General features: G+C 44.1%; 1 protein-coding gene across 5 annotated transcripts in view; it reads left to right on the top strand.

Moving 5' to 3' along the window:
• LOC126210263 (1-phosphatidylinositol 4,5-bisphosphate phosphodiesterase) overlaps window positions 1–21,268 on the top strand; it is a 421,472-nt gene that overhangs the window by 329,438 nt on the left and 70,766 nt on the right. For all 5 annotated transcript variants that reach the window (XM_049939453.1, XM_049939454.1, XM_049939456.1 and 2 more), the window contains 3 exons: window positions 10,172–10,265; window positions 16,082–16,246; window positions 18,936–19,112. In XM_049939453.1, coding sequence (XP_049795410.1) covers window positions 10,172–10,265; window positions 16,082–16,246; window positions 18,936–19,112 — 436 coding nt within the window. The remainder of the gene's footprint in view (window positions 1–10,171; window positions 10,266–16,081; window positions 16,247–18,935; window positions 19,113–21,268) is intronic.

Here is a 21,268-nt window from a genome sequence, read left to right as displayed (position 1 = left end):
GAAATTCTGGAGTTGTTCTTCACTGTGAGTGCAGATCATGAAGATGTCATCAATAAATCTGAACCAAACTTTGGGTTGGCAGGCTTGGGTAAGCAAGAAGGCTTCCTCTAAGCTAACCATAAATAGGTTGGCGTATGAGGGGGCCATTCTGTTACCCATGGCTGTTCCTTTTAATTGTTGGTATGTCTGGCCTTCAAAAGTGAAGAAGTTGTGGGTTAGGATAAAGCTGGCTAAGGTAATGAGGAAAGAGGTTTTAGGTAGGGTAGCAGCATCCCCACAACGACCCCATTAAGTTTTATTTACATTCCCTCCGCAAACATGGCTTCGCCCTAGCCAGATTACGCTCCCGTATTTTAGTTACTCGGGCTTGTCTGACATTTGGCATTACCCCCAAAGGCCTCACACTTAAAGTTCCCATCTCTGGCTGTAACCCTTCTTTCCATCAGTCCCTATACCAGTTCCTAACTGAACAATCAATAGCCCTCACCTACACATCAACTCAGCCAATGAACACACCCATCAACTCCTGTCCCTAATAAAAGTCCTCAATCTTTCCTCTCCCACATCCACGCCAGCTGTTCAGAGCATCCTCCTACAGGCCAACTGCAAATTAGAACAGCATCCCACCCTCCACCTCAAAAAACTGTCCAATCTCCTGGTTTTCCACCTCTGGAAAGGCAACTCACTCACCCTCCACAACCTTTCCAACAAACCTCAACCTCCTCTCATTGCACACAGACCCAGTCTCTGCCATCTACTCAATCTCCCACTTCCAGCTCCAGTCCCCCAAAACCTCAAAATTGTAATCAACACAATCTGGAACCACAACACCCCAATTCAGTAGTTAACCTTTCCTCCAAACCTCTCTCCCAATCCAAAACCTCTGTCCTATCCAAAGGCCTCACCTTCAGCCCTACTTCCAGATTCAACTAAACAGCCCTCGTCAAAGATTTACTGTTCTACACTCGTACTCTCTGCTGGAAATATCACTTTGCCATGAAGAAAAATAATCCTAATCCTACTCCTAATGATCCAACTCCCCAAGACACTATCCAAATTGAACCCTGTTTGGAACAGTTCCGTCCTCCGTCACAGCAGGACCCACCTCCTCTTCCACAAAATCACCCTCTCCAAACCTTCCAGGAATTTCTCACTTCCATCCTTGCCTCTCAATCCTTCTTGAAAAGCCTTAATCCTACTCCCAACATCACCACAGCTAAAGCCCAGGCTATCTGTGATCTGAAGGCTGACCAATCCATCATCATTCTTCTGGCTGACAAGGGTTCCACGACTGTAGTACTTGATTGTCAGGAGTATGTGGCTGAGGGACTGCGTTAACTTTCAGATAACACTACATACAAAGTTTGCCAAGGTAATCCCATTCCTGATGTCCAGGTGAAGCTTCAAGGAATCCTCAGAACCTTAGGCCCCCTACAAAACCTTTCACTTGACTCCATCAACCACCTGACCCCACCGACACCCCGCACCCCTACCTTCTACCGACTTCCTAAAATTCACAAACCCAATCATCCCGGCCGCGCCATTCATTGTAGCTGGTTACCAAGCCACCACAGAAAGTATCTCTGCCTACGTAGATCAACACCTTCAACCCATTACATGCAGTCTCCCATCCTTTATCAAAGACGCCAACCATTTTCTCGAACGCCTGGAATCCTTCCCCAATCTGTTACCCCCGGAAACCATCCTTGTAACCATTGATGCCACTTCCTTATACACAAATATCCCACGCGTCCAGGGCTTCACTGCTATGGAGCACTTCCTTTCACGCCGATGATCTGCTATCCTACCTAAAACCCCTTTCCTCATTACCTTAGCCAGCTTCATCCTAACCCACAACTTCTTCACTTTTGAAGGCCAGACATACCAAAAATTAAAGGGAACAACCATGGGTACCAGGATGGCCCCCTCATATGCCAACCTATTTATGGGTCACTTAGAGGAAGCCTTCTTGCTTACCCAAGCCTGCCAACCCAAAGTTTGGTACAGATTTATTGATGACATCTTCATGATCTGGAATCACAGTGAAGAACAACTCCAGAATTTCCTCTCCAACCTCAACTCCTTTGGTTCCATCAGATTCACCTGGTCCTACTTCAAATCCCATCCCCCCTGCGGGTCCGGGGTAAGAATAGGCCCGAGGTATTCCTGCCTGTCGTAAGAGGCGACTAAAAGGAGTTTCAACCGTTTCGGCCTTCCATGTGATGGTCCCCCGTGGGGGGTTTGACCTCTATTTTTCAAAATTCTACAGAAGTACGAGGCTTTTGGGGAAGGACGCCTTACGTGGTGTACCACTGGTCCTCAGTGCACTAAGACCTTGGCACTCAGCATTGTAACGGCATTGTAACCATACCCACTATTCCTCAAATTGGGCCTAAACGCCTGATGGGTTGTACAAGTTACGCCCATAGTGCGTCCCCATCTGCACCTACGATCATGATGGACTTTCCATGGCACCCGAAATCCAGCACGGTAGCCAGCCCATTGTGGTGGGGTCGTCATGTACCCTCTAGGTTGTAGCCCCCTGACAACACAGGGATCGTACTGCCGATACCTGAGCTGCACCCTCCCCACGTCGGCCAAGGAGTAGATGCCCGTCTCCTTGGGGCATCAGGACTCCCGGCAGCGGTCATCCTGCCAGGTGGTCCTTGCTGAGGCTGGGTGGCGCCCGTGGGGAGAGGCCCTGGTCGGAGTGGGTGGTATCGGGGCGGACGTTTCGCAGATGAAACGTCAAGATGTATCAGGTCGCTCTGCAGCCGAGTCTTTTAAAAAGAAGGGTACTGTCTCTGGTTCTGGTTCTCCTGCCCTTTCCCCCTTGGCCACTCCCTGGGAGGAAGGACAGGCCCGCCGGCTTGGGGTGAAGTACTTCCCCCGCTATTTGGTCTGTTCTCGAACCGATGGGGGGACGTTCGCCACCTCCAAGCCCATGTTCTTTGTTCAGCACATCGAGGACATCTTCGGGGAAATCGAGGCTCTTAGTAAAATGCGTTCGGGGTCCGTTCTTATAAAGACCACCTCCGCCACACAGTCGGCGGCGCTCCAGGTGTGCGACCGACTAGGGGACATCCCAGTGTCCATTGTCCCGCATCTGGCACTGAATAGGACGCAGGGGGTTATTTTTCATCGGGACCTCCTGCTGCAATCTGATGAGGAGCCCAGGGCCAACCTGGAGCGCCGAGGCATGCATTTTGTCCAGCAAGTCCAGCGCGGCCCCAAAGACCGTCGCATCGACACCGGGGTCATTATCCTCGCCTTCGAGGGGGATGTTCTCCCGGAGAAGGTAAAGGTGATGTGCTACCGGTGCGACGTGCGACCTTACGTCCCGCCTCCTATGCGCTGTTGTCGGTGTTTGCACTTTGGGCACATGTCGTCACGGTGTGAGGCTGAGCCCCTTTGTGGCGATTGTGGATGTCCTCTTTGTGAGGAACATACATGCACCCCACCACCTCGGTGCGTTAATTGTCCTGACATCCACTCGCCTAGATCCTTAGACTGCCCCGCGTATCAGGAGGAGAAGAAGATTCAAGAACTCAAAACTTTGGATCGTCTCTCTTATTCTGAGGCCAGGAAGAAGTATGACCGCCTCCATCCCGTTACATTGACCACTTCGTTTGCCTCAGTTGTGTCCACTCCTTCCACAGTATCCTCACCCCTATCCTGTCCCCCCTCCACCTCCTCCCCCCATCCGGGGTCTATGCCTCCGCCTCCCAAATCCCTCTTCCAAATCCTCCTCCCCCGCAGCCCCCGCCCCCTCTGCCCCAGGGGCCACCCTTCCTCCTCCCCCCGCGATCCTCTTCTCAGGCGTCCATCTGGGAAACGTTCCGGACCCCAGCTTTCGAGGTCCGGCGTTCCAAAACGGACCCCGCGTGTGAGGGCCTTCTTCGGGTACAGCCCACCATCCCTGTGTCTCCTCGGACTTCCAAGAAGGCCTCCAAGAAGAAGTCTCTATCCCCTCTCCACCCCGGCGCGTTTCGTCTGACGCTCCATCCGTGAGTCGCTGCTCCCGGCCGTCCTCAGTTTCGCCGGGACGCTCTGCTGCCAGGCGCTCAGCTGGCCTCTCGTCGGCAAATGATGCTGCCCCTCCTACACAACTCGGGACAGCGGCCGCAGCTGGTGATGACTCGATGGAGCAGGATCTGCCTCCCGCCGGTTGTAGCGTTGTTCCCTCGAAACCTGGCCCTCCGCGGGCGTCGAGGTGACCAGCTCTCCCCCCCGTCTTCTTCCCCCTCTTTTTTGACTAGCGATGGCCTTGTTACATTGGAACATAAGAGGTATTCGATCTAATCGGGAGGAATTAAAACTGCTCCTCCGCCTGCACTGTCCGCTCGTCCTTGGTCTCCAGGAAACCAAGTTGCGCCCAACTGACCGTATTGCCTTTACCCACTATACGTCGGAGCGGTATGACCTCACCCCTGTGGACGGTATCCCAACTCATGGTGGGGTCATGTTGCTCGTTCGGGACGATGTCTATTACCATCCCATCCAATTGACCACCCCACTCCAAGCAATAGCTGTCCGTATTACTCTTTCTGCTTTTACTTTTTCAGTTTGTACCATCTACACTCCATCGTCATCTGCAGTTAGTCGGGCTGACATGATGCACCTGATTGTTCAGCTTCCTCCGCCGTTTTTATTGTTTGGCGACTTCAATGCCCATCATCCCCTTTGGGGCTCTCCTGCATCCTGTCAAAGAGGCTCACTCTTGGCGGATGTCTTCAACCATCTCAATCTAGTCTGCCTCAATACTGGCGCCCCGACTTTCCTCTCGGACTCTACTCATACCTACTCCCACTTGGACCTCTCGATCTGTTCTACCACTCTTGCCCGTCGGTTCGAGTGGTATGTCCTTTCTGACACCTATTCGAGCGACCACTTCCCCTGTGTCGTTCGTCTCCTGCACCACACCCCATCCCCACGTCCTTCGAGCTGGAACATACCAAAAGCTGACTGGGGACTCTACTCCTCCCTGGCGACCTTTCCGGACCACGATTTTCTCAGTTGTGACAGTCAGGTCGAATACCTCACGGCTGTTATCGTCAATGCTGCCGAACGTTCCATTCCTCATACTACCTCTTCACGTCGCGTTTCCGTCCCCTGGTGGAATGAGGCTTGTAGAGATGCTATCCGTGCTCGACGACGTGCTTTACGCACCTTTCGCCGCCATCCTACGTTGGCGAATTGTATTGGATACAAACCACTCCGAGCGCAATGCTGTAGAGTCATCAAAGACATCAAAAAAGCTTGTTGGGCCTCTTTCACCAGCTCCTTTAACAGTTTTACTCCCTCTTCTGTCGTTTGGGGTGGCCTGCGCCGGCTGTCGGGCATTAAGGCCCACTCCTCGGTACCTGGCCTGACCTCAGGTAATGAGGTCCTTGTTGATCCTGTGGCCGTCTCCAACGCCTTTGGCCGCTTTTTCGCGGAGGTTTCAAGCTCCGCCCATTACCACCCTGCCTTCCTTCCCAGGAAAGAGGCAGAAGAGGCTCGGCGACCTTCCTTCCACTAGCTGAATCTGGAAACTTATAATGCCCCCTTTACTATTCGGGAACTCGAACGTGCGCTTGCACTGTCCCGGTCCTCTGCTCCGGGGCCAGATGCCATTCACGTTCAGATGCTGGCACACCTTTCTCTGGCGGGCAAAAGCTTCCTTCTTCGTACCTACAATCGCGTCTGGACCGAAGGTCAGGTCCCCATGCGTTGACGTGACGCCGTTGTTGTTCCTATACCCAAATCCGGGAAGGATAGACACCTTCCTTCTAGTTACCGCCCCATTTCTCTTACAAGCTGTGTCTGTAAGGTGATGGAGCACATGGTTAATGCTCGGTTAGTCTGGATTCTTGAATCTCAATGGCTACTTACCAATGTCCAATGCGGCTTTCGTCGCCGCCGCTCTGCTGTTGACCACCTTGTGACCTTGTCGACATTCATCATGAACAACTTTTTGCGAAGGCGCCAAACGGTAGCCGTGTTCTTCGATTTGGAGAAGGCTTATGATACCTGTTGGAGAGGAGGTATCCTCCGCACTATGCACAGATGGGGCCTACGCGGTCGCCTGCCCCTTTTTATTGATTCCTTTTTAACGGATCGAAAGTTTAGGGTACGTGTGGGTTCCGTATTGTCCGACGTCTTCCTCCAGGAGAACGGAGTGCCTCAGGGCTCCGTCTTGAGCGTAGCCCTTTTTGCCATCGCGATCAATCCAATTATGGATTGCATTCCGCCTAATGTCTCAGGCTCTCTCTTTGTCGATGACTTCGCGATCTACTGCAGTGCCCAGAGAACACGCCTCCTGGAGCGCTGCCTTCAGCGTTGTCTAGACAGCCTATACTCATGGAGCGTGGCAAATGGCTTCTGGTTCTCTGAAGAGAAGATGGTTTGTATCAACTTTTGGTGATATAAAGCGTTCCTTCCGCCATCCTTACATCTCGGTCCTGTTGTTCTCCCATTCGTGGAAACAACTAAGTTTCTAGGGCTCACACTGGACAGGAAAGTTTGTTGGTCTCCGCACGTCTCCTATTTGGTTGCCCGTTGTACACGTTCCCTTAATGTCCTCAGAGTTCTTAGTGGTTCATCTTGGGGAGCGGATCCCACTGTCCTGCTTCGCTTGTATCGGTCCATAGTCCGATCGAAGCTGGATTATGGGAGCTTCGTCTACTCGTCTGCTCGGCCATCCCTCTTACGCCGTCTCAACTCCATCCACCATCGGGGGTTACGTCTTGCGACCGGAGCCTTCTACACTAGTCCCGTCTAGAGTCTTTATGCTGAAGCTGCCGAATTACCATTGACCTACCGGCGCGACGTACTGCTGTGTTGGTATGCCTGCTGGCTGTTGTCAATGCCCGACCACCCCTCTTATCAGTCCTTCTTCGCCGATTCTCTCGACCGTCAGTACGGGTTGTATGTGTCTGCCCCGCTGCCCCCTGGAGTCCGCTTCCATCGCCTGCTTCGACAATTGGATTTTGCCCTCCCTACCACCTTCAGAGAGGGTGAGAGCCCGACACCACCTTGGCTCCAGGCTCCGGTTCATATTTATCTCGACCTCAGCTCACTCCCGAAGGAGGGTACTCCGGCTGCAGTGTATTGCTTACGGTTTGTCGAACTTCGTGCTTGACTTGCCGGTCACACCTTTATTTACACCGATGGCTCCAAAACTGACGATGGTGTCGGCTGTGCCTTTGTCGACGGGGCCGCCACCTTCAAATACCGGCTCCTCGACCAATGTTCCAGCTTTACGGCCGAGCTTTTTGCTCTCCATCAGGCCGTTCAGTATGCCCGCCGCCACCACCATTCATCGTATGTACTCTGCTCTGATTCCCTCAGTGCTCTTCAGAGCCTTGGAGCTCCCTATCCGGTCCATCCCTTGGTGCAACGGATCCAGCAGTCCCTCCATTCTTTCACTGATAATGGTTCTCCTGTCAGCTTTCTGTGGGTTCCCGGACATGTAGGAGTGCCTGGGAATGAGGCTGCAGGTGCTGCAGCCAAGGCTACAGTCCTCCTGCCTCGGCCAGCCTCCCATTGTGTCCCGCCATCTGACGTTCGTGGGGTTGTTTGTAAGAGGCTTGTGTCGTGGTGGGATGCTTGGTCATCCCTCCAAGGAAACAAGCTCCGGGCAGTAAAACCGCTCCCAACTGCTTGGACATCCTCCTCCCGACCATCTCGGCGAGAAGAGGTCCTTCTGACCAGGTTGCGGATTGGGCATTGCCGGTTTAGCCACTGCTACCTGCTCTCCGGTGACCCAGCCCCGCAGTGCCCTTGGGGTCAAGCATTAACAGTGCGCCATGTTTTATTGTCGTGTCCCCGCTTTAGTCAATCTCGTGTTGTCCTGTCCCTGCCATCTACTTTACCGGATATTTTAGCTGATGACGCTCGAGCAGCTGCTCGTGTTTGCGTTTTATAACTTTGACTGGCTAGTCCAAAGACATCTAACTTTTTTACATCTTTTATCTGCATCTTTGTCAGGACTTTCTGGTGTCCCCCCCTCCCCTTGAGTTTTACTAGATTCCATGTGCTCTAACAACTGTGACTGGGCACTAATGACCTCAGTAGTTGAGCGCCCTTAAACCCCACCAAAAAAAAAAAAAAAAAAAAAACCAAATCCCATGCCACTTTCCTCGACGTTGACCTCAATCTGTCCGATGGCCAGCTTCACACATCCGTCCACATCAAACCCACCAACAAGCAACAGTACCTCCATTTTGACAGCTGCAACCCATTCCATATCAAACGGTCGCTTCCCTACAGCTTAGGTATTCATAGCAAACGAATCTGCTCCAGTCCTGAATCCCTGAACCATTACATCAATAACCTGAAAACAGCTTTCGCATCCTGCAACTACCCTCCAGACCTGGTACAGAAGCAAATAGCTGGAGCCACTTCCTCATCCCCTCAAACCCAGAATCAGACTCTGAGTGTGGCTCTCCAGCAGGGATACGACTTCCTCAAATCCTGCTCTGAAATGAGATCCATCCTTCATGAAATTCTCCCCACTCCACCAAGAGTGTCTTTCCACCATCCACCTAACCTTCGTAACCTCTTGGTTCATCCCCATGAAATCCCCAAACCACCTTCCCTACCCTCTGGCTCCTACCCATGTAACCGCTCCCGGTGTAAGACCTGTCCTATGCACCCTCCCACCACCACCTACTCCAGTCCTGTAACACGGAAGGTGTACACGATTAAAGGCAGAGCCACATGTGAAAGCACCCCTGTGATTTACCAACTGACATGCCTACACTGTGAAGCCTTCTATGTGGGAATGACCAGCAACAAACTGTCCATTCGCATGAGCGGACACAGGCAGACAGTGTTTGTTGGTAATGAGGATCACCCTGTGGCTGAACATGCCTTGGTGCATGGCCAGCACATCTTGGCACAGTGTTACACCATCCGGGTTATCTGGATACTTCCCACTGACACCAACCTGTCAGAACTCCGGAGATGGGAACTTGCTCTTGAATATATTCTCTCTTCCTGTTACCCACCTGGCCTCAACCTCCGCTAATTTCAGCTTGCTGCCGCGTGTACCTCACCTGTCATTCAACAACATCTTTGCCTCTGTACTTCCACCTCGACTAACATCTCTGGTAGAGCACTAGCCCGTGAAAGGCAAAGGTCCCGAGTTGGAGTCTCGGTCCGGCACACAGTTTTAATCTGTCAGGAAGTTTCATATCAGCGCACACTCCGCTGTAGAGTGAAAATTTGATTCTACTATTTCCTACATTTTATAAATAAAATACGGTTTTATTAAAGGGTTTTAATTAATGTTTAAAACAGATAAAAAAATCTGTTTTTGGTATTTTTACCCAACTACATTCTAAACCTCACGTGAGAGGAGGAGGAGGGGGGAGGGATTTCCACCACATCTCATTAAATCTCACCATGGGGAAGGGAGGGGGGCGGGGTCGAAATTTTAAAGAAAATACCACACATCAGTAATGGATGTCACCTTATAACAAGAGTAAATTTAGGATGAACTTTTCAATTCATGACCACAATACTAGAAGTAGAAATAATTTTTGCATGCATTATGTCCTCCTGCTTATGGTTTAGAGTGGAGTTTTATGATCTGTCTTTTAATGGTTTGTTAGCAGACATCAGAAAGGAAGTTGAGGGTCCCAAATATTCAGTACTGAAATAAAATTGTAGGTTATTAGGATCTCCTGCAATTTATCCAAATATTTCCACTAGAAGATGTAAATTCTAGTTGACACTATAAAGTTCATACTGTACAGGCTGTTAATGGCACCAGTATACAGGTATTTCCCAAAGTCACTAAACATACTTAAATGATCAGTTACAGATATTTCCCAAAGTCACTAAACATACTTAAATGATCAGTATGAAGTTGTAGATAAAAGTAGTGACACAGTAGTGTAAGGTTAGTATGTTATCATCATTTACTTCTAATATCTATCTATAAATAAAGTAATGTATCGGCAGCTCCTGGTGGTACATAACTGTGATTCTCTTGAGGTATATTTTACACTTTGAGAAATACACAGATTCTTTTGTGATACTGTCAAAGTAAATAACCTATTCTGGCTTATATTAATGTGCTTGTAGCTTTATTCGGTTATAATGCATTTTTAACATCTGAAAAACTGTATTAATTCTGAATTCGTCAAAGTGAACTAATGGGAACTACTGTTCCACATAACAGGTGTGTTGAATTAGACTGTTGGGATGGTACAAAAGATGATGAAGAACCGATAATAACTCACGGAAAGGCCATGTGCACAGATATTTTGTTCAAGGTGAGTGAGGTTCAGTCATTTGTTTTCTATTCTATTATTAGGCTCTTTATAAATATATAGTAAGATAGTGAAGTGTTAAAAATATGGTCACAGTAATTTATGTGTATGCCCTGTCACAAGAATTTGTCACAATATATAGACTGTTGCAAAGGGTATATTTTTAAAACTTTTTTTAAAGAATATTTTACAAAATCCTTTGACAATGTTATGAAAGGCTGCTTACCAGAGATAGTGAGTCGCAGACAGGCACAACAAGAAGACTGCTAAACAAGTGAGCATTTGGCCAGCAGACCTTCTTGTAAAGTAGACAACACACACACGTTCACACAAGCACAACTCACACACACACACACACACACACACACACACACACACACACACACACACACACACGACCGTTACCTCTGGCCACTGAGGCCAGGCAATTAATCCATCCTGGATGTGTTGTTGTTCCAAAATGTTTTAATATTCTTGATTGCAAAAAATATATTAAATTGCAATTGACTACAAGTTTAGGTCCTAAACAAGCCTTTTCAGATCTGAAAAAATAATCAGAAACAGAAAATTCCCTTAATCGAAATTGACTTTCACAAACTTCAAGAACAAACATATTTTAAGGTTGTTGTTGTTGTTGTTGTTGTGGTTGTGGTCTTCAGTCCAGAAACTGGTTTGATGCAGCTCTCTGTGCTATTCTATCCTGTGGAAGCTTCTTCATCTCCCAGTACCTACTGTAACCTACGTCCTTCTGAATCTGCTTAGTGTATTCATCTCTTGGTCTCCCTCTACGATTTTTACCCTCCATGCTGCCTTCCAACACTAAATTGGTGATGCCTTGATGCCTCAGAACGTGTCCTACCAACTGATCCCTTCTTCTAGTCAAATTGTGCCACAAATTGCTCTTCTCCTTCTGTTCAGTACCACCTCGTTAGTTACGTGATCTATCCATCTAATCTTCAGCATTCTTCTGTAGCACCACGTTTCAAAAGCTTCTATTCTCTCCTTGTCTAAACTATTTATCGTCCATGTTTCACTTCCATACATGGCTACACTCCATACAAATACTTTCAGAAACGACTTCCTGACACATACCTCTATAATCAATGTTAACAAATTTCTCTTCTTCAGAAACACTTTCCTTGCCATTGCCAGTCTACATTTTATATCCTCTCTACTTCGACCATCGTCAGTTATTTTGCTCCCCAAATAGCAAACCTCATCTACTATTATAAGTTCTCATTTCCTAATCCAATTCCCTCAGCATCACCTGGTTTAATATGACTACATTCCATTATCCTCATTTTGCTTTTGTTGATGTTCAACTTATATCCTCCTTTCAAGACACGGTCGATTCCGTTCAGCTGCTCTTCCAGGTCCATTACTGACAGAATTACAATGCCATCGGCGAACCTCAAAGTTTTTATTTCTTCCCCATGGATTTTAATTCCTACTCCAAATTTTTCTTTTGTTTCCTTTACTGCTTGCTCAATATACAGATTGAATAACATTGGGAATAGGCTACAACCCTGTCTCACTCCCTTCCCAACCACTGCCTTGCCCCTCGACTCTTATAACTGCCATCTGGTTTCTGTACAAATTGTAAATAGCCTCTCACTCCCTGTATTTTAGCCCTACCCCCTTCAGATTTTGAAAGAAAGTATTCCAGTCAACATTGTCAAAAGCCTTCTCTAAGTCTACAAATGCTAGAAATGTAGGTTTGCCTTTCCTTAACCTATCTTCTAAGATAAGTCATAGGGTCAGTATTTCCTCATGTGCTCCAACATTTCTATGGAATCAAAACTGATCTTCCCCGCTTTTGGCTTCTACCAGTTTTTCCATTTGTCTGTAAAGAATTCGTGTTAGTATTTCGCAGCAGTGACATATTAAACTGATAGTTAGGTAATTTTCACATCGGTCAGCACCTGCTTTCTTTGGGATTGGAATTATTATATTCTTCTTGAAGTCTGAGGGTATTTCGCCTGTCTCATACATCTTGCTTACCAGATGGTAGAGTTTTGTCAGGACTGGCTCTCCCAAGGCTGTCAGTAGTTCTAATGGAATGTTGTCTACCCCCGGGGCCTTGTTTCAACTCAGGTCTTTCAGTGCTCTGTCAACTCTTCACACAGTATCATATCTCCCATTTCATCTTTATCTACTTCCTCTTCCATTTCCATAATATTGTCCTCAAGTACATTGCCCTTGTGTAGACCCTCTATATACTCCTTCCACCTTTCTGCTTTCCCTTCTTTGCTTAGAACTGGGCTTCCATCTGAGCTATTGATATTCATGCAAGTGGTTCTCTTTTCTCCGAAGGTCTCTTTAATTTTCCTGTAGGCTGTATCTATCTTACCTCTATTGAGATAAGCCTCTACATCCTTACATTTGTCCTCTAGCCATCCCTGCTTAGCCATTTTGCACTTCCTGTCGATCTCATTTTTGAGATGTTTGTATTCCTTTTTGCCCGCTTCATGTACTGCATTTTTATATTTTCTCCTTTCATCAATTAAATTCAATATTTCTTCTTTTACCCAAGGACTTCTCCTAGCCGTCGTCTTTTTACCTACGTGATCCTCTGCTGCCTTCACTATTTCATTTCTTGAAGTTACCCATTCTTCTTCTACTGTATTTATTTCCACTGCTCTTGTAAGTCATTCCCTAATACTCTCTCTGAAACTCTCTACAACCCCTGGTTCTTTTATTTTATCCAGGTAATTTATTTCAAGGTAATTAACATTAAACAATAACATCATACCACTTGTGGTGAAAACACTCTGTCTACATGCACTGTAGACTACTGTGCCTTATCAATATCAAGCATGTGGAATACAAAAGAAAGCAAATTCTATCAAGTTTGTTCTTCACCATTTGATATGATTAGAACACCCACTGCTGTGTACACTTGTCAGCTACAATCAAAAATTGCCAGAAGAACTGCAGGGGGTACTCAAATAATCACAGTTACAATTCAAATAACACAGTATAAATATTATTAGTATGATGGTAATATGAGAACATAAATGAAAAATTCAACTCACAGTACAAATGTCAGTTTTGCAGTGGCTATGTCAGGAGTATATAAGAGCATATAGTAGCTATCAGAAGGCGACTATTTAAACTAAGTCAAAACCAAGTAGTGTAATATGCCTTTAAAAAAGAAAAAAGAGAAAAAAAAACAACAAATGAGTACAGCTAAAAAATGTTATAACCTAGTATTTACAATAACAATTTTTGAGGCTGTCAGTCTACCAGTGTGATAGACACATCACTTTCCAGTATGTGTAGGCAGCAGAGACAGTGTCGATGCGCGCATGCGGGAGATGATAGTGCTAGTTGCAGCGTTCCGTGCAGAACGCATTTGAAACCATTACTTGAAACTCTTCAGATTCCAAACTTGCAATGTATTTATTAAAGATCATCAAAATTTTTGAAAAAATAGTTTTGATTAATTTGTGTTGTTCATGTAGTTGTAGTTCAGGATTTCTGTTTCCTCCAACAACTTGAGCATTCTTCTTTTCGGTGCACTGTGCAGCTCCTCCGTATTATGCCTCTTACCCTGCATTGCATGCCCCTCTTAGCTCTGTGCATCCCAAATTCAGTTCTGTTCTGGGAGTAACTGTGTTCCTTAAAATGAGTTTCAAACAGATAGTCTGTGTGACTAACATAATACTTGTCACAGTCTTTACATTTGATTGCAGTTTCTGTTTGGTGCCAACAAGCACACACTGCAGTTAGCATTCTGATGGCTTCAAATAGTGACAGACTTCACCAACTTTCCGCATACTTTCGCAGTTCACATTCTTCATATTGATGAATTACATTTAGTAATGAGGATGTGCAAACTTTGTTCTCAGGTACACTTCTTAGTAAGTGTGGGGTGTTTCCTAATGTGTTAAATTTTTTATGTCCATTTGTTTTAAAGTAATTCACATTTTTAAGCTGTTGTAATGCCTTTTATTTTTGACAGAAGAATACGTTTATCTTTAATGAAATAAAATGTTTTGTGTATCTCCACAGATTCAGAATTGCACTCTGTAACTTTGTTGGTGTGACAAACTGTCTGTTAAACTTTCACTGCTGCAGATGTTCTCTTTGCGTTCCATGCTGAGATGGCTTTTGTTATGGCTGTACTGCTCAGCAAATGCTGATGCCTATGCTCTGTGGCAGGATTCCAGTCCATACAAAATACTTACCATCAGATTTTTCAAAAACTGTGAAGTGAAAAATTTGATTTTTGCGCATCTTACAATCTGATATCTTCGCTTTATAAAGGACTGAATTTCTTTTCATTATATGCCACAGTCACTGTGCTGCATCAAATTAAATAAAACATTGCGTGAAATTTTAAAGATTTTGCAGAGGTAAAAACACATTGTGTAAACTTAGATCACACATTGCAGTGATTGAAATGTAGTTAAGGTGTCAAAATTTTATTTAAAATTGAGAGCAGAAGACTATCTAATTTCTTTCTTGAGTTATTGGGTTTTATATCTGACAGATGGTCAGGCACAACACACCCATTCGTGTCCATGCGCATAGTGAATCGTGTGATCGTAAGATCGTAAAAATCGTATCTCATAAATGGTAAAAGATATCGAAATGAGGTGTTTTGCAAATGATAGTGTGCAGTGAGACACGTATGTTGTATGATAAACACTCAAAAAAATTTTACTTGCCAAGATATGGAAGTAACTCGTCTGCTGCAGTGATAGCTTGGCAGATTAGGACACATACAGATGAGCATTGCATTGCAGAAAAACCCAAGTGGTATGCCACAACTTCGAAATGGTTCATAACGATAGTACTTTCTCATTATTTGAATTTGCCTATTTTTGTAATGCCTTAAAATTATTTATTGTTGGCATGATATGTGTTTTGCATTGTTACATTGTACCAAGGCACAATATCAGGTGCCAGCATTCTAGCCTACAGTGTATGTATACAAAATGTCTTTATTACTAGTGATATGTTGTCACTGTTTAACCCTCGAGCAGATGCACCTATGTATAAAGCTGTTTTGCACCATTTCCATTGTTATTTCACAATCGCAAGCCCATAACTATTCCTTTGTTTTGCGTCGGCTAATACTGTGTAAATTGCGTTGTTTTAAGTCCAAGTGAGCAGCAGTAATATATAATAAACAGTGAGGTAGGTCGTAAAAAATTTATGATGCGTGCAGGAAAATGACCCACATTACTAGCTAGCAAGACAATCCCACAATGAGGCAATTGTCTAAAAGATAATTAGTAATCAAATGAATGGCTGGCTGGGATCCGATGCAGATGCAGTACGTAATGCTTTGAGCAGATCGTTACTGTGGGCATCACCTGTCTGTGGCAACAGAGTGATATAATGAATGTTTCTTTCATTGTTGTTTAATGAAACAGCACTTTAGCACATATTATGTAAATTTATTTTATCATTGTTTAATTAAACTGGGATTAAACTAAGAGTTTCCTCTTACATGTTTACCTTGGTAACATAAAGATAGCTATTCCTTGCATGTGCACAAAGTATGCCCCACACCTGTGAAAATCTGCTCAAGGGTTGGTGTTCATAACCTTGAAATCTGTATGTTCTCCAGGTTTGTGAGAAAAAATTTAACTTAAGGTAGTTTTCTGCTGGTAATTGTATTTCAGGTCTGAAAATTATTTTTAGCAGACTAAACTAATAGTCAATTTCAGTGTAATAAATTTTTTATGATCAAGACCGTTAAAAGATTTTGTAAAATTTATTTAAAAAGTTATTACAATTCATAAGATCACTTTTCTCCATCACATGTTGCTGTCAGGTCTCACTGACTTTTATATTTTTGCCAACAGGATGTGATTTACGCCTTGCGAGACACTGCGTTTGTTACTTCGGAGTACCCGGTGATTCTGTCATTCGAAAATCACTGCTGCAAAGCCCAGCAGTATAAACTGGCCAAGTACTGCAACGACATCCTGGGGGACCTGCTACTCAAGGAGCCACTGCCGGACTACCCGGTAGGATTACACAGTTTCATTTAACTGTTCCAAAAGGTTTTGGCCAAATTACACCATTTTCACAAAATGATACAGCGCCAGGTCCTGTGTGAAATTTTCTGATGCGTGGGTGGTCTGATTTCCTTGACTGCCTCCCTATTAGCTTGCTTCAGTTCATAATTTGTCTGGTATCATTGCTTTGTGACAACTTGCTGCTTCATTATTCCCTACAGGGAATTGTCGCCCGATGACAGATCTGGAATGCTCTGAGGCCACTCGATGGCCCTGGCAGATGTACTGATCCTCTCTCTATCCACATCTGGGGAAACACTTCATCCCAGAATTCTCGAACTCTGAGAGCATAGTGGGCAGGAGCTCTGTCTTGAAGCCAACTGTCATCAAGAATGTTCAATCTCTGCAGCTCTGGAATAAACCATTCTCTCAACATTTGCAAGTAAGAATGTCGATTCAATGCACTGTCAAAGAAATACAGCCCTGTGAGCTGCCTACTGGAGATTGCAATCTATATCGTAATATGTAGGGTATTATTCTCTAACTCCTCATAATAATATGGATTTTCTGTGCTCCAGAAAAAAATCCCTATTCCATCCAGAATGGATCCCCTCCCGAAGAGCTTCTGTTGCCATCGCAGCACCATTCACTTCGGTGGATCTTCTTTGTGGAATTGTGCCGCAAAATCACGTTGCACAACTCTTTTTTCCCCAGTGTGTGCACGTTCATGATCCTATGACTCACCAGAGCAAATTCTTTCACAATATAGGTACTTATGTCCACCATCTGAAAAGAAAGAAAAGACTTCTGGAATATATGAAGGGCTTAGTTCAATAGTGGTGCAAGTCCATTTTTGTTCATTGTGAGATACAGAGTCCTAAAGTTAAATGAATGCTGAAAAATCTGCAGTTGAGATACCAGAAATATTCAAGCAAATGGCTTCTTGTTAGAGATAAACATTTCTTTCCGTTTGTTTGGAACATTAATTGCAGAAGCATTATAGGCAGAAAAGGGGAGGTAATGGACTCATACCACTATTGAAATAAGCCCTTCATATCATCATCACCAAAACAGTGGAGGGAGGAGATAGGACTTTCAGACCTTACTGTAGAAAAAAAATTACTGTTGCATATTATCTAAGCTATTAATAATAATTTACAAGTGAGGGAAATAATTAAATGGGCCAGCAGCTTGCCCAAATTGCAGGCCTGTCAGTGCCACCAGCATTACCGTTATGGCTGAGAAATCAATGAAATGAGTTCTTGAGGAATTTCACACATAAATGGCCTTTCTATGGAAGAGTCAAAGTGCTCGATGTAACATTTATTCAGCCAGGTAGCCAGGTAACTCGTGAAATGCTCAGTGCACAGCAGTGAAATCTATAATTGTGCTTGTCAGAAATACTCAGCTGCTGAAATTCAAGCTCTGCTCTTAGGATCCTACATAACCAAACCTTCGGAAAAACAGCAAAAAAAAAAAAAAAAATTATGGCCAATATTATATGCAGAAAGCTTAGGTTCTTTTTTGTAACTACAATGTATGAACTTTAATTTAAACTATTAACTTTTTCTGTTTGTGGGCTTACTTGCTTTACTTTCAGAGTCCGGACAAGATATCTAGATTCTTTTCTTCCAAAACTATGCAGCTTTAATGGCCTTGTCACTGCACAAAATAGGTATTCCGCTGTGCAAACAAGCTCCATGTGTGGCCACATGAACCAGTGTTCAATTGTATGTGTTTCTCCACATTCAAAGTAGCCCCATTTAACCATGTTTACTTTGTATTTTGTGACTCCTGTTCATAATCTAATCAGTGCTCTCCGTGTGCTGTACTGTCATTGCAGCCCTTGTGTGATGATTTGCTCTATGGGATGCAGGTTTATATTTTGCAATGTCCAACCATAAATACAGGTGGTGGGTCTCAGATCAGCCTTCCAGTCATACTATCCTTTAGATAAAGCTCTTCTCTGACTTGAGAAGAGTTGGAACTGTTTACCGCTTATACATTAAGCGCTGCTTTTTCCTCTCTGTTTCACTGGCTACTTTGCATCTGATATTTGTGTGTTTGCACTACTTAACAGTGATGTCACTATTGGCTGAATGCATCATTTCGTAGGCTCTGAATATCTGCTGTCGTGGGCTGGTGAAATCAAAGGACACGAGCTGCGATTGGCTAACAAAAGTGCATCGCAATCTCGATTTCAATTCTTTGGAAGCTACAGTGCTATATTGGTGGAATTCATATTTATTCTTCTGTAATACAAAAATATCCAGTGTATATGTTGCCGCACATTGAAGACCTTAAAAAAAAAAAAAAAAAACAAGTGCCGAGAAGTTCTATATCAGTGATCAGTGTATAAAATCTTTACAGTTGAAAGGATTGATAAATTTTACAGCTCTGAGGCAAAGTATATTGTCACTTTACATGGTAAAATGTACTTTCACCTGGGAAGAAGAGTATTATTAACTGGGAAGTCCAGGAGAAATCTGGGATTTTTTGTCCTTGTATACACCCTGAGTGAAGACGTGGTGTAATAACATTTATCTCTAAGTTCAAAACTATCGGTTCTCCAAAGGCCTATGTCAATGATCGTCCATATATATACAGTCATGAGTGTGTGTTTAATTCATAATAGCACACCCGCTCTGTCGAGAACCGAGACAGACGTGTTAATATTCTGTTTTGTGTGCGGAGCCAGCTGGAACCGGGAGCGCCACTGCCGCCACCTAGTGCGCTGAAGAACAAAATCATGATCAAAAACAAGAGGTTGAAGCCCGAGGTGGAGAAGCAGGAGCTGGAGCTGTTCCGGCAGGGGCAGTTCGTCATAGAGGACGAAGAGAAGGAGGACGCCTCGGCACCTGGCGAGCCCAAGCCGGTGAGTAGACGGAGTGTGTGTGCATGTCTGTCTGTATTATAGTTCACTCTGGAGGAGGACGACACCTCGACTTTTTGGTGAATTTTCACCTGTGCTCCTTTCCCTATTTGTATTTTACTGAGGACTGTCCATTCCCGTAGTGGAAACAAATTGATAAATTCCAAAAATACATTGTTTCATCAAAACTGGACAATTTTTCCTCTGGAAGATATTGATGATTATTCTGTATTAAAAAATGCATGATCTATTCAGTCTGCAGATTTTCTTTTTATTCCCAAATTAGCAGTTTTGGATATTGTCACCCATTTTCAGATCTGTTAAACAATGAAATAAACGAGAATGAAAAATTTTTCTATTGTAACACAAAAAAGGCTAATATGTCTTAAGGACAGGTAAGGATGTAAAAGAAGTTTTTTGACTTATCAGGCTTGCTTGTTAGTATTAGTACCCGTGTCGTGTAATATAATGCCGCATGCCAAGTAAAGTAACAATATGTGATGTCATCTTCCTTCTCAACCCCACTCCCCAAGGAACAAATAATTTTATCGCCAGCCCCCCCCCCCTCCCTCCCTCCCGACCCCCCTTGATAGAAACTTTTTCATCTGTTACATTTGTGCTCTTCTCCGCTTGATATTACATATTGTTTATTAAGACTGTGCGAATCTTCTGCATTTTTGGCACAGGATCAGAGACTTAAACGTATAAATTGCAAGATGCAATTGGCAACATCTTGCAGCTAAGAGAGCTCACTGCATGGGGGAGGTAGGGTTAACTCGTAAAAAAGTATGTCAGATGTTTTGATTTAAATATCTTTTAAGCTACCAGAAAAGTCATTAAGCTAGTTCCCTTCTTATACATCCATAACTTGTGCCAGGACATATTTGCCTTTTTTGTGCTATGATAGGAGCATTTTTCATTCTGGTTCCCAGCATTTACTTTACTATAATTCTGAATTGCCACAGCTTGGCAACCGATGTAGATTTTTGTTGACTGTACCAACGATTCGTCAATGTGTGTGTGTGTGTGTGTGTTTTTTTTTTTAAATTGTCTTCCAAACCATGTTGCTTACATTGTAGGAGTGGACAAAGCTTGCACAAAACAACAGGATGATCATTAACTGTATGTATTTGTCTACTTTCTTACAAAATTTGAACTGATTTGTACATGTTTGAAACATGAAAGTGGCACCCATAACTACTCCGGAAAAAAAACTTTTATTTATTTATTTATTTTATTTTATTTTTGCAAGTAAAATCTAAATAAAGCTAGATTTTTGAAATCAAGTTTCCAGTTTTATCATAAGAATGCGCTTTCCGTTTATTTGAATCACTTTAAACCATTTCTGCATATTCCATTCACATAAGAATGATTTTTGTGTGTTAAATTTACCTCATCTTTATACCATCATAGCTCAACAATGGATAAAGATTATTGAATAAAACAAATTTGTTGTGACTTTATCCATTTATCTACCTTAGTGTAAAGTATGAACTGATTCATATAAGTTCAAAGTACAGAGGTGGCACACTTTAGAAATATCCCAGAACAAAATGTTTTTGCATGTCAAATCCGAAAGGTACATGTGTAAATGGTGCCATTAGCTGAGCATTAATTTTACTCCAGCTAACATCTTTTTGCAAAAGGAATTAATTGATTTTAAGAACTTGCCTGAGTGCCAGCTCCACTTAGTTGTTCAAACTTTGCTTAATTTACTATAACATAGCTATATAATAGAGGGAAACATTCCACGTGGGAAAAATATATGTAAAAACAAAGATGATGAGACTTACCGAACGAAAGCGCTGGCAGGTCGATAGACACACAAACAAACACAAACACACACACAAAATTCAAGCTTTCGCAACAAACTGTTGCCTCATCAGGAAAGAGGGGAAGGAGTGGGAAAGACGAAAGGATGTGGGTTTTAAGGGAGAGGGTAAGGAGTCATTCCAATCCCGGGAGCGGAAAGACTTACCTTAGGGGGAAAAAAGGACAGGTATACACTCGCACACACGCACATATCCATCCACACATATACAGACACAAGCAGTCTTTCCGCTCCCGGGATTGGAATGACTCCTTACCCTCTCCCTTAAAACCCACATCCTTTCGTCTTTCCCTCTCCTTCCCCTCTTTCCTGATGAGGCAACAGTTTG

This window comes from Schistocerca nitens, chromosome 10 (assembly GCF_023898315.1).
Source record: "Schistocerca nitens isolate TAMUIC-IGC-003100 chromosome 10, iqSchNite1.1, whole genome shotgun sequence".
In the NCBI taxonomy this organism is placed as follows: domain Eukaryota; kingdom Metazoa; phylum Arthropoda; class Insecta; order Orthoptera; family Acrididae; genus Schistocerca; species Schistocerca nitens.
The sequence above is the reverse complement of the archived record's forward strand: the minus strand, read 5'-3'. Positions and strand labels throughout refer to the sequence as shown.